The sequence below is a fragment of the Erinaceus europaeus genome, chromosome 20 (assembly GCF_950295315.1).
Source record: "Erinaceus europaeus chromosome 20, mEriEur2.1, whole genome shotgun sequence".
Lineage (NCBI taxonomy): Eukaryota > Metazoa > Chordata > Mammalia > Eulipotyphla > Erinaceidae > Erinaceus > Erinaceus europaeus.
The window spans coordinates 16,632,171-16,649,828 of record NC_080181.1 but is presented as its reverse complement, the minus strand read 5'-3'; the positions used below and the strand labels follow the sequence as shown (position 1 = coordinate 16,649,828).

The window sequence follows — 17,658 nt, the reverse complement described above, 5'->3', positions numbered from 1 at the left end:
ACATGCTTGAGGGTCCAACGTTCTATCCATTGTGCCACCTGCCAGGCAGCATCCTATAGGGTTAGAACTACTGATCTAGGGGCCAGAAGATCGCGCACCTAGTTGAGTGCTACAGTGCACAAGGACCTGGGTTCAAGCCCCCTCCCCCACCTGTGGGGAGAAAGCTTCACAAGTGGTGAAGCAATGCTGCAGGTTTCTCTCCCCATTCCCCTCTTGATTTCTGACTCCACCCAAATAAATAAAATTTTAGAATAAAAATAAAATAAAATAAAAACTACTAGTCTGTCTACATGACCCCCCAAGATCATGGGACTGGGTTTTTGCTCAGTATCCTGAGGAAGTGCTTCTATTCACTAAGAGCCAGACACAGCTGCCTCTCTGGATCTTTCCTCTCAATCCCTCCATCATCCTTGCCCTTTCTGTCCCTGCTACACCCAATTTCTGTCCTCATAAGCACCTACTCAAATCCTAGCCTTAAATGCACAGCCCTCATTATCACTCCCCCTCCCCCAAGCCCACAACATCCCAATACCCAGCTGACTCACACCAGCTTCCTAGGAAGCTTATTTATAGTAAACTTTACTTTCCAACAGCCTCTTCTCCCTGGCCACCCACCTCTTTCCCAGTTTTGTTGCTAAATGTGTGACTGTATCTGTGTGTGTGTGTGGGGGGGGGGTAGGTCATGGAAAAGGTCTAGTGAAGGCAGGAGTCCAAATTCATGTGGTCTGTGCTGAGGGAGTGGGAAGATGCTGAGAACCCTCAAAGGCATATGATAAGCCTGAAGGAAAAGGTGCTGGACAGGACACCCTAAAGGGGATGTATTTACCCTTTCTTCTACCTCCCCCCAACTCACCCACCTCCAACTTCAAAGTTCATAAGAAATCTATGAGATGTGTTTGTGTTGGGTGTGTGTGTTTGAGTCTCAAGAAAAGAATCAGTCAAAAAGAGGTCAACAGGGCCAGGAAGATAGCTCACCCAATAAAGTCCATGCAGGAAGTCTTACCATGCACAACATTCTAGGTTTGAGTCTGACACCCCACAGAAGCACCACCCAAGGTACTGGGGGAGCTTCACAGGTGGTGAAGTGGTGTTGTGGTGTCTCTCATCTCTCTTACTATCTCCTAGCCAGGAGAGGCCACTCAGTAGTGGCATCACTCATGTGCTTGGTCCTGGGTTCATTCCCCAGCATCACAGAGAAGTGCCTCTCAGTGTCTGGGACAGCAGGAACAAAGGAGACAGGTCATCTCAGAAGTTTCAGCTTCTCCAGTAGCCGCCTGCGCTTTGTACAGTGTCTTGCTGTCCTATCTTACACAGAATAGTGAGCAATGTAGGTGAAAAGGATGTAGGTGAAAAACCCGGTTCTTCCTGCAGACATTAACAGTCACCCCTTAAAACAGAGCCAGGGCCCCTGTGGACTGGATGAGAAAAAGCAGTGAAGGGGTGACCGTGAGTGATGGGTAAACTTTGGGGGATACTGGTGAGGCCATTCCTTTCCAGACAGGGTCCAAATGAGAGTCACACCAAGCAAATCAGCTTCCATCATAAGCATCTATTTCATTTGCATTTGAAGACTAGACTTCACCCTGAGAGTCAGAAGGGAGGAGCCAGAGATGGGGACAGTCACAATTTTCTCCCCAGAGGGGTTAAGAAGCCCCCACACTTTGAAATTCAGTCAGCTGTTTGAGCATGGAAATACTGGCTAGAGCTCTAGTAGCCCTCCCCCACCTTTTTTTTTTTTTAACCCACCAGCATCAGAGCCAGCGGGGGTCTAAGTACACGAACCTCTAGTGCTTTCCTTGTCGTATTTTCATCTTTTCTTCCTTCTCTTCCCCAACAGAAGCTATCACAGCAGTCCTGGGGCTGCCTCTCCAAGGGCTCCTCTCTGTGGACCAACTGCAGCAAGCGGCCACTAGGCGGCCACCAGTGGTTGGAGTCAAGCCTGGGCATCAAGAGACGGCAGGGCTTCCCAGCACCAAGGCCACAGGCTCGCACATAATTACGTGCACAGAGGACGCCTCTCCCGCGCCCCACTCCCTCCACCCCTGAACGGAGCAACTCATATGGATTCCCAAATGAGCACGGGAAGCTGCGTTTGCAAAGCCTGGTGAGTGTAATGTAGCTGCAGAGGGGTCGCAGGAGGTTGGACATGCCGGGGACAACAGTCCCTTCGGTGCCCTCACCTATCTTACGCAGGGCCCTCCACCCTCTACCCAACAGGCCACTGACAAGTGGCTACAGGGGCTCCCCAGACAAGAAGCTGGTCAGTGGGCCTGAGCAAGTCAGCCCTAGGGCTTCCGCTCCCCCCGACCCCGGTCGTGAATGCTATAGTGGATGTCTTCCCACAGGTCCTCCAGGCGGGCCTGTAGCTCTCTCCGGGCCTTGCCGCTGTCCTCGGGGTGGAATTCCGGGGTGAAGGCGCTGTGGCCCGGAGGGGGCGGCGCCAGCTGTTGTTGCACCTCCTTGGTCTCCTGGTCGATGGCTTGTGTGAACGCGGCGATCTGCAGGAAGGTGTCCTGGCGGAAGGCTTGGAGGCGCTGGCGCACTTCCTCCGACAGCGCCTGGGGGTCGGGCTCCTCCCTTTCCTCCTCGGCGTCTGCAGCTGCCGGGGTCAGAGCAAAGGCACTGAGCTCCTGGCGCAGCTGCTCCAGGTTCTGCTCGATGCGCGCGTGCAGGGCCTTTGCCTTGAGCGTGAGCTTGTGCGAGAGCGCCTGCACGCAGCGACTGAGGCGCGCGGGGCTGGCTGCTGCGTGCGGGGCCACACTGCGGTGCAGCTCCTGCACGTGGCGCCCGATACCGCTCACCAGGCGCTGGGCGTAGGGCTGGAAGAGCTCCTTCACGCGGCCCGTGTGGTACTCCACGCGGCTCTGCAGCTCCTGCAACAGGCCCCGCGCCTCGTCCACTGTGTCCTCCCCGACCAGGCGCAGCTGCTCCTGCAGTTCCTGGACGCGCAGGGCCACCTGCTCCATCAGCTCCACCGTGTAGGGAACCAGCTGCTGCCGCAGCCCCTCCAGGTTCCAGCCCACGCGCTGGTGCACCTCGGCCATGTAGGGCTCCATGCGTGTGCGCACCTCCGCCAGCTCCTCCTGCAGCTGCTGCCGCATGGCCACATCATGCAGGATCCTGGGAGGCTCCTTGCCCTGCCCACTCAGAGGGCCTAGCTTCTCCAGCAATGCGTCCATGTTGCTGAGGTCTTGTTCAAGACTGTCCTTCAGGCTCCTAGGTAGGGAACAGACATCCAAGCTATCAGACTGCTAGCTGCCCAACACCTCTCGCCCCAGAGACACTGCTCATGGATCTTCAGTGGAAACTCAAAGTGTGGGGTGGTGGCATCCTAGTCCCAGCTCTGAGTCCACCTCAAACTTCTCACATAGAAAGCACAAATACAGACCATGTAAGTGCACCTGGAAGTTTGCACGACCCTTTCTTGGGGAGCAGGGGGCACAATCCAGGTGCTCTCCGCCCCTCCCAGGCCCCACAGCTCTGTGGACAAGCAGCAAGTATAATAGTTACAGTGAGACCAAGGTCGAGGCTGCTGAGGGCAGGCGGCTCTTAGTCTGAGCAAGCAGAGCTAACTGCTCAAGAATCCCATTCCAGGGAAGACGAGGTGGCATGCAGAGTCCAAGCCCGCACTTGTCTCCCCCCTTGGCCCCACACTCACGTGGGCTCCCGAGCCAGCTTCTGCTGCTGCACCTGCTCCACCCTGCCTTTGTCACCACTTGTCTGGCTGAAGTAGCCCCAGAAGCCTTTTCGTGCCTGGGCAGTTGGAAATGCTGTGGAGAGGAATGGGGGCAGTTAGTGAATGAAACCCATGTACACACACTGGGCAACCACCCCTCCGCCCAGCCTCCACATGCCCCGCCCAGTTGAAGTCAGGGTGGGATACCTACCTACAAGGAGGGCCAAGGCCCAGGTCAGAACCACCACCGGTCTTGCCATTGTGGACTCTGAGCGAAGACATTGGAGGCCAGGTTAGAGGGAAGAAGTAAAGATGGGACATTTTCCAGCCCACCCCTCCTCCAACCCAGACAACCTGCCCCAAATTGGCTAGGCCTCCTGTGAGGTGTAAACAGCCCCGAGCTGACTAGGGTCAAGAGGACTGGCCTAAATGAGTGCAGACCGGAGGGGAGAGCTGTCAGCCTCAGACCTGGAATGGGCTCCCTGCTCTCTATTCACCTCACACAGAGTTTAGAGCTCAAATCACATTTCCCAGACCCCAAGAGCAACTCCCTCGGCCACCTGTGCCACCACTCCTTGACTGGCCTCCCTCTCTCTGGCTGTATGGCTGGGAAAATGGGTGCGTGCCTCCCAATCTAGTGTCCACCAACACCTCCATATTTAAGTCCTATCTCCCACTGCATGGCTGGGGTATCCCAAGGGAGGAGACACAACTCTGCCAAAGTGCACCCAGAGGGTGTCCCCAGTTCTGAGGTCCCACCCCTATCTCCAGCCAGCATCCCTGTGCCCTGGCTGCTCACCTGCTCCGTTCTGGGCACAGAGAGCAGACTTTCCGCTTTATATTCCAGGGGCCTGGGCCTCTGGCAACAACACCTCTGAGTAAATACCACGTGGAAGGTCAAAGAAGGCTGACCTCAGCTACCTCCTGGCACTCACCTCCTGCCCTTTTCTGGTACTCAGAGGGTTAACAGGAGCCCCCAGTAGCAGGCGGCTGCCCCACAGAGATGTGCTTACTGGGAAGTTTGACTAGAAGCAGGGCTGAATGCCTCACCACTGCCTCCCCAAGCCTCCTGACCTTCAACCTTCCCATGACATGCTGGCTGCCCCCCTCCGTGGAGACAAGGCTGTTTTTCTGCTGAGGGCCCTCCTTACTCAACTGGCCAGCGGCACTGTGCCCCAGACAGGTACAGTGTCCAGCCCTTGGCAACACCACACCAGGCTGTGTGAGCAGCCAGGGAAGATCAGTATTTATAGGGTTAAAGACCCTCCCACCTCCCAGTTTATGAAACTATTCTGGAACAAGCAGGGCAGGTTGGGTGGTATGGAAATGAGATAAGGAGAGGCCCCTGGACCCAGAATGTTGAAACAGAAAGTATCCTCCCCATGGGGGAAAGAATAAACTCGACCCACAGGCACTCTGAGGAAGGGACACCAACAAGCCCAGACCTTTCTCCGTGATGTTCTCAAGCAATAGACATAAACACACAGTGACAAATGCCACTTTTTGCACCTAGATGTCTCTTGAGTGGTCTGCCCTTCTCCGTTTGCTTGCTGCTCACAGCACAGCCCTGCATGTCTCTCATCTGAACGGCGCTCACAGCCTCCATTGACCTCTCTGCCTCGGTCCTGCCTGTCCCATTCATCATCTGCTATGGCCCCTCCCAGCACATTCCCAGCCCCATCGCCCTCCGTGCAGAACCCTTGGCATCCCTGAGCTCACCATCACTTCAGGTGGTAAGCCTTTGACATGCTATTCCTTCTGTTTGAAAGATCCTACCCCTTGATGTACTCCTGGTTCAGATGTGGTTCCAATCAGGCTCGCCTGAAACTGGTTAAAGCAAGAAGGTGGGGAAACAGCCCAGTGTTAAAGCACAGGACTTGCGTACCTGAGACCCCAGAGGCTCCAAGTTCAATGCCTGGTACTGCTATATGCCAGAGCTGAGCAGGGCTCTGGTCTCTGTCTCTCTCACAAACACACAAGTAACTAAATAATTTGTTTAAAAAAGAGAAACTAATAGCCTTAACAAGATAGAATTTCATGTCTCATGCAAACATTAACAGAAGAGGACTCCTTCAATGATAACTGTACTGTCATCCTCAACAAGAGGTCCAAGTTCAAGCTCCAGCACTCAAATCCACCTCCCAGACAGAAAAAAGGGAAAGAACAAATTCTTTGTCATTAAAGACACCCCCGGGGGCCCAGGAAGTGGCACAGCCGTAGAGCACAGAACTTGTAAGCAAGGGTCTTGAGTTCAATCTCCAGCATCACATATGCCAGAGTGATGCTCTGGTTCTCTCTCCCTTGTTAATAAGTAAATAAGCCCTTAAAATAAATAAAAAGACCCACACCAGAAATTGCTCTCACCACTTCTTCTGACATCTCATTAGCCAGAACATATGGCTACTGTTAGCCAAAAAAAAGAGGCCAGGAAATGCAGTCTTTATTCGAGGTGACAGAATTCCAAGTTGGAAAAGGGCTGTCTTACTTAGAAAGAAGAGAAGAGTGAACTTGAGGAGGACTTCAGCAGTGTGGGCTCAAACTTCTCTGCTCTAAAGAGAGTCCAGGTCTTCATTCATCACAGAACACTCTGCATATCCCTATTTTGGAGCCCTGAATATCTTGCAGGGTAATAATTGGTTAAAATGTCTAAGAGTTTTTTCAGTGCAGGGACTCTTGTCTAATTTTTCTCTACTGTCCCATTATGTTTGGCACAGCATCTGATATATAGAAGTTTGATTGATTGCATGCATTCACTCAATTGACTGAGGAACTGAGGTTTGGGGAGACTAAATGACATGTCCATCATTACACAATGAGATTTACACAATACAGCCAGCATTGGAACCTATGTGTTTAGTGCTGTTTCAGAACAGAAAATGCAGGAGAGTTAGCAAACTGTGACCAGGTCTTGGAGGACATTGTGTGGGCAGTCTCCAAAGGGCAATGGAAAGATGTCAGGGAGACTGTTTAGAGGTTGCTTCAGTAGCCAGAATAAGACATAGTGAGCCATCAAACCTCAGGTTCATATCTGTCCCCTTAGCTTAGTGTTGCCAGAACCCCAGGATCTACCATTGGAAATTTTATAGCAATTGGATATGGATACTTAGAACTCTAAGCTTGGGGAGTCACCTGCAGGGGAGTCGCTTCACACGCGGTGAAGCAGGTCTGCAGGTGTCTATCTTTCTCTCCCCCTCTCTGTCTTCCCCTCCTCTCTCCATTTCTCTCTGTCCTATCCAACAATGATGACATCATTAACAACAACAATAACAACTACAACAACAATGAAAAAATAGCAAGGGCAACAAAAAGGGAAAATAAATATAAAATTTTTTTTAAAAAAAACTAAGCTTGCCACTGAGTGTCAGATTCAGTAACTGGTTTGTTGTTGTTGTTTGTTTGTTTGTTGTTGTTTGTTTTTTTACCAGAGCACTGTTCAGCTCTGGCTGATGGTGGTGCAAAGGATTGAAACTGGGACTTCAGAGTCTCAGGCATGAGAGTTTCTTTGCATAACCATTATGCTATCTACCCCCACTGGTAATTGTTATTATTTTGCATATATATGTTGTGTGCGTGCGTGCATGCGTGTGTATTTCATGCTTAACTATTTGGGAATTGTAAATGGCATGCACTGAAGAAGAAAGACCAAAGTACCTCTCCACTGACCTGGGAATTCCACCTGTGTTTTGGTCCTGGGTGCTCCCAAGAGGTGTCATTGTCTGATCCAGAACTTTATGCTCCCCACCTGCGGGGGTGGGGGGGGTTGCTTCACAGGCGGTGAAGCAGGTCGGCAGGTGTCTATCTTTCTCAACCCCCTCTCTGTCTTCCCTCCTCTCTCCATTTCTTTGTCCTATCTAACAACGACGACATTAATAACTACAACAACAATAAAAAAAAAAAAGGGGCAACAGAACCTCATGCACAAAAGGCATGTGCTGTACCTGCAGATCCACCTTCCAGACAAATACATACTCTGAGTTACAAATACATATACTGATGGACTGAGGATGTAGCTCAGTGGTAGAGTTTATGGTTTGCATATGTGAGACCCTACACTCAAGCCTAGTACCACATAAAATATACATACTGAAGAAGAGACCACTTTGGGAAGTTGTTATAAATACTGCAGAAGCAAATATTAGGCCACAGGAAGATGGGGAATGGGAAAAGAGAGATCAAAGTTAAAGCATTCTGAAATCTTTGCATTATTCAGAGAGAAGGTAGGGACATTGATTATCTCTCCACTGTTGAGTCAAGCAGGAATATTAAAATTTCAAGGATAACACATTCAAAGAATACAAAAAGGGTAACTTTCAAACTAGTATATGGGGAAAAAGAGACTAAAGTACATCAGATAAGCTTCTAGTGAAGGTTGGTGGATTGATTGCCTGCATTATCCTCTGCTCATTGCTGAAATGCCAATAAAATGCCACATAGTGCATTTTAAAAATGCATAAACCTACAAAGAGAATAGAAGAAGATCCCCCAAACATCTAGAAAGCTTTTACATGGTCAAGCAATAGCAACTGAACATACTTGAGAAGGGGAATTTGAAGCAGCAAACGCCAAGAAGTCCCAGATTTGCATGGCTGAGCTCCTGGAAGCTTTGACATCAGCTACAGCTGATGGGGTCTTCAGAAATCATGGGTGTGAGGGGTGCTGGAAAGGTGGCAGTTAAGGAAAGGTCTGCTTCAGAAGCAGATCTCTCTCTTCTCCAGCTAAGTTGGGTTACTGTCCTTCCTTCACTTTTTTTTAAATTTCTTTATTGGGGAATTAATGTTTTATATTCAACAGTAAATACAATCGTTTGTACATGCATAACATTTCTCAGTTTTCTATATAACAATACAACCCCCACTGGGTCCTCTGTCATCCTTCTTGGACCTGTACTCTCCCCCCACCCACCTCTTCCTTCTTTTTCTATTATTTTATTTTGTTTTATTTTGCCTCCAGGGTTATTGCTGGGGCTTGGTGCCTGCCACGAATCCATTGCTCCTGGAGGCTATTTTTTCCCTTTTGTTGCTCTTGTTGTTTATCATCATTGTTGTGGTTGTTGTTGTTGTTATTGCTGTCGTTGTTGGATAGGACAGAGAGAAATCGAGAGAGGAGGAGAAGACAGAGGGGAGAAGAGAAGGACAGACACTTGCAGACCTGCTTCTCCGCCTGTGAAGCGAACCCCCTGCAGGTGAGGAGCCAAGGGCTTGAACCTGGACCCTGATGCCCGTCCGGCGCTTCGCGCCATGGGCACTTAACCCACTGCATCACCTCCCAGTTTCCACTGTTCTTCCTTCTAAGCACCAGGAAACTGGACTTTTGCTCATGGGAGAGAGGATCTCTGGCAAGGATGGGGGGGGGGAGTGAGGGAGGGGCAAACAACAAGGCATTGTTGGGGATCAGGGTCATACTTAGAAAAGGGGATTTAAGTAAAGTATTATGTATCAAATGTTGAGATGCCTCCCTATATTCAACATCCTTCCCCCTCTTTATTTTTATTTTATTTTTTAAATTTTTTATTTATAAAAAGGAAACATTGACAAAACCATAGGATAAGAGGGGTACAGCTTCACACAATTCCTACCACCAGAACTCCGTATACCAACCCCTCCCCTGATAGCTTTCCTATTCTTTAACCCTCTGGGAGTATGGACCCAAGATCATTGTGGGATGCAGAAGGTGGAAGGTCTGGCTTCTGTAATTGCTTCCCCGCTGAACATGGGCATTGACAGGTCGATCCATACTCCCAGCCTGTCTCTCTCTTTCCCTAGTGGGGAAGTGTTGTGCACGGGCCGTGGAGAAGAGAGAGAGAGGTGGTCCGGAGTGAAGAGGAAACACAAATCTTTATTTGCGCTGGCACCTCAGAGTTGGGTGCTAGAGAAGCAGGTTGGGCCACGTGGAGGTAGCGAAAATGGCCGCCTCAACGCAGTAACCTTTCCTGCTTCTGAACACCGGAGTGAAGCGCTGGCAAGAGAACAAGGTGCGGAAGAAGAAGGGCGTTTATAGGAGTAGCTTTCACGAGAATGGGAAGGGGGAGAAGTAACCATAGCACTCCAGGATAGGATGATAATTCTCGTGAGAATGGGAGGGGGGAGGAGTAACCAAAGCACTCCAAATATCGCAGGGATATAGCCAATGTCCTGAGGGCACAACATGGCGGAATAGGCACTCCCAGAATGTCCCAACTCTCACGGGAACTAGTAGCCTGAGGGGAAAACATGGCAGATGTGAATGCATCTGCACAATTTCCCAGCAGGGAAGGGCTCTGGGGAAGCGGAGCTCCAAGGCACATTGGTGGGGTTGTCTGTCCAGGGAAGTCTGGTCAGCATCCTGCTAGCATCTGGAACCTGGTGGCTGAAAAGAGACTTAACATGCAAAGCCAAACAAACTGTTGGACAATTATGAACCTAAAGGCTGGAATAGTGCAGGTGAAGCATTGGGGGGTCCTCCATTTTGTAGATAGCTAGTAGGCATGTTTTACTTATATTTCAAAGGGGCTGTAGCTATACTAGTGGTTTTTTTATTTGTTTGTTTGTTTGTTTTTTGCCTGAGCCTGAAATCTGATATGCAGGTGAATCCTAATTATTGTCTGGGGAGATGATGTCATGGCTGGGATATTTTATTTTATTTTATTTATTTTTGCAGCCCTAGGGAATAAGCCCAGGGTCCTGTGTATGTGCAATACCACTGTTGAGCAGCCTCTCTAGGCCAGTTTTGTTTCATTATTTTAGGGAAGGAGAGGGAAAGGCAGAAACAGAGAGAGAAGGAGGAAACACCACACCACTGCTCTACCATCTGTGGTGTTCTTCTCATCATTCACCATGTGTCAGGACTCGGGCTTGCACTCTACCTGCTGAGGTGTCTCCTGACAAGCATCTTCCCCTCCTGCCAAATGTTGCCCAGTTAGACTCTACCCTCCAGGAAAGAAAATGGAGCATCCCCTCTATGAAATGTGACTAACCCAATAAAATAGGCCTAAAGGAACACTGGGTGGGGGTGGGGGTCAGTTGGTGGTTCACCTGGTTAAGCACACATAGTACAAAGCACAGGGATCCCAGTTCAAGCCCCCAGCTCCCCACCTGCAGGGAGGACGCTTCACAAGAGATGAAGCAAGTCTGCATGTGTCTTTCTTTCTCTCTCCCTCTCTATTTCCCTCTCAATTTTTCTGTCTCTATCAAATAAAATAGAAAACACAAAAAAGGAAAAAATGGCTTCAGGGAGCGGCGGATTCATAGTGCAGGCACTGAATCTCAGCAATAACCCTGGTGGTAGAGAGAGAGAAAAAACAGAAGAGAATGCAAGAAGGGAAAGGGAAGGAAAAGGGAGGGGAAGGAAGCGACACAGACAGAGAGGAAAGACATCATACCACTGCTTTACCATTCACAGAGCTTCCCTGGGGCCATCCATGATGAGGCTCTAACCCAGGGTCTCATGATAAGGTTTATGCTCTACTGGGTGAGCCATCTTTCATTTGTCGTTCATATTTGTTTTTATTATTTTCCCCATCAAGTTCAAATCCAAGTTTATGCATGGCACTTAGATGTTAAGTACTCTTTAGTCTCTTCTAAAGAGACAGAATTTTTCCACATTAATTTTTTGAAAAGATGAAACCAATTGCTGTAAAGGTCCATGATTGCTCAACAATTTGTTTGGCTTTGTATGTTAACTCTCTTTTTAGTCACCAGGTTCCAGGTGTCATCAGGATGCCGGCCAGACTTCCCTGGATTGAAGACACCACCAATGTGTCCTGGAGCTCAGCTTCCCCAGAGACCCACCCTACTAGGGAAAGAGAGAGGCAGACTGGGAGTATGGACCGACCAGTCAATGCCCATGTTCAGCGAGGAAGCAATTACAGAAGCCAGACCTTCTACCTTCTGCAACCCTCAATGACCCTGGGTCCATGCTCCCAGAGGGATAGAGAATGGGAAAGCTATCGGGGGAGGGGGTGGGATATGGAGATTGGGCGGTGGGAATTGTGTGGAGTTGTACCCCTCCTAAAATAAAATAAATAAATAAATAAAAAAAAAGAAAAGAAAAAAAAAAATTTCCCATGTTTCTTTGTAAAGTCATAAACTTTGTCTAAATGAGATTCCAGATCTAAAGTATCAGTTATGCCCAGGCTCTGCCTAAAGCACTTCTGTCAAAAACACTTGAAAGGTAAAACGGGAACTCAGGACACATTATATCAGAACATACACTCCCAGGTGGTCTCATTTTGGGGGATGTTAAGTTTTGCCACTTGGCAAGATGGTTACTACAGAATTGCTTGTTTGTAAAAACATGTTATTTCCCTTTGTGACCAGGAAGTCACAGGATAGTGGTCCCATGGCACCCTGATGAATTTAACATACAGTCAAGATGTTTTGCCTGAATAGTTTCCTTGGAAAAATTGCGGAAAGAGGGGCAGAGGTAGATAGCATAATGGTTATGCAAAGAGACTCTCATGCCTGAGAATCCAAAGTTCCAGTACAATCCCTTGCACCACCATAAGTCAGAGCTGAGCAGTGCTCTGGTTAAAAGGGGGGGGGGGGCAGGTGGTGGTGTAGCGGGTTAAGCACACATGGCACAAAGTGCAAGGACCAGCTCAAGGATCCTGGTTCGAGCCCCCGGCTCCCCATCTACAGGGGTGGGGGGGTCGCTTCACAAACTGTGAAGCAGGTCTGCAGGTGTCTTTCTCTCTCCCTCTCTTACTTCCCTTCCTCTCTCAATTTCTCTTTGTCTGATTCAACAATGACAGCAATAACAACAACAATAACAACAACAATGATAAACAACAAGGGCAACAAAAGGGAAAAAATAGCCTCCAGGAGCGCTGGATTTATAGTGCAGGCACCGAGTCCCAGCAATAACTCTGGAGGCAAAAAAAAAAAAAGAGGAGGCCAGGTGGTGGCACACCAGGTTAAGCACACTTAGTGTGAAGCACAAGGAAACTGGTGCAAGGACCCCAGTTCGAGCCCCCGGCTTCTCACCTGCAGGAGGGTCACTTTGCAAGCAGTGAAGCAGGTCTGCAGGTGTCTGTCTCTCTCTCTCCCTCTCTGTCTTCCCCTCCTCTCTCCATTTCTCTCTGTCCTATCCAACAACAACAATACCAGCCACAACAACAATGGAAAAAAAGATGGCCTCCAGGAGCAGTGGATTCACAGTGTAGGCACCAAACCCCAGCAATAACCCTGGAGGCAGAGAACGGAGGAGACAAATTGCAGAAAGATGATTTTCTGATTCTGTCATTCCTTCTACATGTTGGAGCTGACCTCATTCTGTAAAGGAGAGCCCTCCCCCATCAGAGGAGCTGTGCAGTGTTTTCCTGAGGTGCCTGAGTACACAGCTCAATTAACTAACCAGCTGCTTCAATACTATCTCCTCATTATTTGAGAACTCATTTTTCTCAAGTACTAAATTTCCATATGTTCTTGGACTTATTCCTGGACTTCCCATTCTGTTCCATTAGTCTGTCTCTTATGACAACACCAGTCTGATTGACTTGGGGGTTTTATAGTATGTCCTGCCAGCTCCCTAAGGAATCCTCTCACAAACATAAAACAACCAAGGGTCATAGAACATCTGAGCAAAGTTTCTCACATGTAAAATGTGGACCATAATGAAAATTAAAAAACAGCAGTGGAGAAAAAAAAAAAAAAGAAAGAAAGAAACCCTGTAGGGAGAAGTATAGCTTAGAAAGCAAATACAGAGAGATCGAAGAAAAGATAATCTAACTAGAAAGCAAGAATGAAATCTATATTTAATATTTATTTATTTTTTTCCTTTTGTTGCCTTACTGTGGTAGTTGCTGTTGTTATTGATATCAACATTGTTGGATAGCACAGAGAGAAATGGAGAGAGGAGGGGAAGACAGAGAAGGAGAGAGAAAGATAGACACCTGCAGACCTGCTTCACCGCCTGTGATTCCCCTACTACTTGCAAAGCGATTCCCCTGCAGGTAGGGAGCTGGGGGCTCGAACCAGGATCCTTATTCCAGTCCTTGCACTTTGTGAGATTTCTTTTTAATGACCAAATGAATGGTCAGAATAGACTATATATATATATATATATATATATATATATATATATAGTCTTTCATCATATATATATGTCTTTCATTGAAGCCAGCAAATATTAGAGTAGAAATAGATCAAAACTAGGGGCTAGGTGGTGGCACACCTGGTTGAGAGCACATATTACAATGTGCAAGGATCCGGGTTTGAGCTCCCAGTTCCCACCTGCAGGGGAAAAGCTTTGCAAGTAGTAAAGCAGTGCTGTAGGTGTCTCTCTCCCTCTCTTGTCTCCTCCTTCCTCTCAATTTCTGACTGTCTCTATCAAATCAATAAAGATAATAAAAAATTTTACAAAGAAATAGATCAATACAGTAAAAGCTCTGGAGAAAGGTTACAGGATAAAGAAAGGCTTAGACAAGAGGAAAGAAAAAATAGGGAAGAGAACCAGCTGAGAAGGTGTAATATTCAAATAGCAACAGACAGAATAAGGGGAGGTATCAAAGAAGTCATTCTGGACATTTTCTCTAAAGTGAAGGAAATGCATTTCCAAATTGAAAGCACCCAGCACAGTGGATGAAAGAGACCCACGCCCACATGGCCACGGCTGCCCATCGCCAGAGGGAGAAAGAGACATCCCTAACAACTCCTGGAGAAAATGGTGACAACAAAAGCTCAGGTGCAGAACAGCTTCGATTTCTCCATAGCAGTGCCGGGAGCTACTGTCTAATTAGAGTCCTTTCTGAGTTCAGACAGAAAGGTTTTCAACTTCAAATGCTAAACCAGGAAAAAATATCAATGAGCACAAAGGTCAAATAGACACATGTTCAGACATGCAAGATGTCACAGACAAAAAAGCAAGTTTCATGGTCTTTTTTGGGGAAAACTAAGAAATGCACTCCAGAAAAAGAAGGAAGTAGGGGCCTAGGGAGTAGGGCACCGGGGTAAGTGCACAGAGTATGAAATGTAAGGACCGGTGTAAGCATCTAGGTTCAAGCCTCCAGCTCCCCATCTGCAGGGGGGTCGCTTCACAAGCGGTGAAGCAGGTCTGCAGGTGTCTATCTTTCTCTCCTCCTCTCTGTCTTCCCCATCCCTCTCCATTTCTGTCTGCCCTAGCCAATAATAATAGCAACAACAACAGTGGGAAAAAGATGCCCTCAGGAACAGTGGATTCATAGGACAGGCACTGAACCCCAGTGATAACACTGGAGGCAAAAAAAGGAAAAAAAGAAGAAGAAGAAGAAGAAGAAAATAAACTAAAAGGATGCCTGAGGTGTGACCCAGGTAGTGTAGCTTCAAATTCTGGCAAGTTCTCCTGCCTTGCTAGCCTCCTCTCACTGTGCCCATAAGTCAACATGTTTTAGGATTGTAACCCGCAAGAAGACAGCTGGTTTGGGAGAAAGAGACAATTGAATTGCAGAGAAGCCAGTGTCCCTCTGCAAGTTGATGTGGGCACAGAGCAAGAGCTCAGGGTCAGCCAGCAAAAGGAGAGCCAAGCACCAAAGCAGCTGCCAAGTCACTATGGGGAGTCTCACTCTTCTTCCGCTTTGCCCTATCCCACAGAGAAGCGTGCCCCTGCAGGGCTCCCCTTCCTGCCTGTCCCCTGCAAAGGTAGAGCCAGCTCCAGTTCTGGCCAGTTCACCAAATACTCTATGGACTGTGAGTCATCAGGTCTGAGAAACACCCCACAGCTAGATGTTTGTGTCAGAAACACCTGCCAGTCCATGGCGCAACCCGCTAGGAAGGCTGATGACATGGACTCTGATACCACAAAATGTCCTGAGCACATTCTGAGTCAATACAGTAGTGTTGGGCCAACAAAGATAAGGATTTTAGTTGTTTATTTGTTTTGGTCTTATTTGCATGTAATGTTCTTCACCCTGAAAGGGTTGAGGTTACTGACAATGAAAACTGAGAGATGGTTGGTAGGTGGGTGTGCATTTAGCACCAGTTTCCCAGTGCAGAGGGAAGCAGTGCTACAAGTGTCTCTTCTTTCTGTCTCTCCCTGCCACCCTCCCCAGCAAAGAAAAAGGGGGGGAAATGGCCACCAGGAGCAATGGAGTCCTTGTACAGACAACAAACCCCGGTGATAAATGACCCTGGTGGCAAAAAGAAAAAGAAAAAAAAAAAGAAAGAAAGAAGGGAAAAAGAAAGAGAAATAGAGATAGATAAATAGAAGAGAGAAAAGCTGAGAGATGATGGTGAGGAGGAAGAAGAGGAGAAAAGAGGTAGAGAGATGGGCAGGAGACCCTGAGGACCAGGCAAAACAATAGGAGAGAATTATGCCCTGGTAAAGCACACGGCCTACAAAACATAAACACAGAGGAAGCAAGGAGTGGCAAAATTGCAGAGATTGACTTTCATGTTGGTTTTGTAGTTCCTGGAAGCCCATGAAAGGGGAGATTCAGGTGGTTACATAACTTTCATAATCAGAAGAAAGAATCAATGGGAAAATTTTTGAAAAACATTGAATTGCAAGAGAAGTAGCTCTGGGGGAGTCGGGCTGTAGCTCAGCGGGTTAAGCGCAGGTGGCGCAAAGCACAAGGACCGGCATAAGGATCCCGGTTCGAACCCCGGCTCCACACCTGCAAGGGAGTCGCTTCACAGGCGGTGAAGCAGGTCTGCAGGTGTCTATCTTTCTCTCCCCCTCTCTGTCTTCCCCTCCTCTCTCTGTTTCTCTCTGTCCTATCCAACAACGACAACAACAACAATAATAACTACAACAATAAAACAACAAGGGAAACAAAAGGGAATAAATAAATTAAATAAAATAAAATAAAAGAGAAGTAGCTCTACAGGGCTTTATAGACAGAGACTTTTGAATCATATCGGAAACTCCCCGAGGACTTAAGCTCGGTTTTGCATCAGCTCAAGGTGAAGTAGTCCAGACAGAAAGCTCCGGTGGTCAGGTCTAGATGTATGTATAGAATTGTGAGAGCCTGTAAACTAAATAAACAAATCTGAAAAGAAAAAGTATCTGATCCTTTTGAACATGTAGTCCTGCCCACTAAAATATTAACTAAAACTAGTAAATAAATTTGCAATTTTGTTAATATTTAAAAAAGTACAACTTAGGAAAAATACAAAATATAGATAAGAAAGATATATAGGGAGTCGGGCGGTAGCACAGCAGGTTAAGCACACATGGCTCGAAGTGGAAAGACTGGCGTAAGGATCCCGGTTTGAGCCCCCAGAGTCACTGCAGGGGAGTCACTTCACAAGCAGTGAAGCAGGTCTGCAGGTGTCTATCTTTCTCTTCCTTTTTTTGTCTTCCCCTCCTCTCTCCACTTCTCTCTATCCTATCCAACAATGACGACATCAATAACAACAATAAAACAACAAGGGCAACAAAAGGGAATAAATAAATAAATACTAAAAAAAAGAAGGAAGATATATAATTGCCCACAATGCCAACATCAGCACTAGTATATTCCTCCTTTTTTTTTTTTAATCTAAGCACATACATGTGCTTTTTGCAAATATATTTTTATGGGCTCAAGCTATTGAGTCACACAGTTCGTTACAGAGGACATCATAGAGCCTGGAAGACAGCTCAGCACAACAGAGCACAGGACATACATGACTGTATGATCAGCTTTGATCCCTGAGCTCAATGATATTGTGGCCTCTCTCAAAAAATAAGTAAATAATGAAGCAGATTAATTTCTTACTTTTAATAGTTGGAGAAGTAGCTCAACTGGTAGAGTACAGGATTTACCCCACCTTTTATTTGAAATTCTATATCATATAAAATAAAGAAAAAGGGGTCAGGCTGTAGCACAGCAGGTTAAGTGCAGGTTAAGGTCTGCAGGTATCTATCTTTCCCCATCTGTCTTCCTCTCCTTTCTCCATTTCTGTCTGTGCTATCTGGCAATAACAACATCAATAACAACAACAACAATAATAATCACAACAATGATAAAAACAAGGGCGCAAAACTCGAAGACTGGCATAAGGGTCCAGTTCGAGCCCCCAGCTCCCCACCTGCAGGGAAGTCACTTC

The 17,658-nt window shown here is 47.5% G+C and overlaps 1 protein-coding gene and 1 long non-coding RNA gene across 2 annotated transcripts; one reads left to right on the top strand and one right to left on the bottom strand.

The window, feature by feature from the left end:
- Positions 1–1,529: 1,529 nt before the first annotated feature.
- On the bottom strand, positions 1,530–4,877 carry APOA5 (apolipoprotein A5). The gene is made up of 4 exons (XM_007522995.3): positions 4,690–4,877; positions 3,888–3,944; positions 3,659–3,770; positions 1,530–3,216 (listed from the first exon to the last, which is right to left on the bottom strand). Exons 1-4 carry the CDS (start codon positions 4,763–4,765, stop codon positions 2,286–2,288), a joined length of 1,176 nt encoding a protein of 391 aa, XP_007523057.2. The 5' UTR covers positions 4,766–4,877; the 3' UTR covers positions 1,530–2,285.
- On the top strand, positions 1,562–6,030 carry LOC132534996 (uncharacterized). Its single transcript, XR_009546767.1, has 2 exons — positions 1,562–2,104; positions 5,190–6,030. It is a non-coding gene; the product is annotated as an uncharacterized LOC132534996 (long non-coding RNA).
- The last annotated feature ends 11,628 nt before the right edge of the window (positions 6,031–17,658 follow it).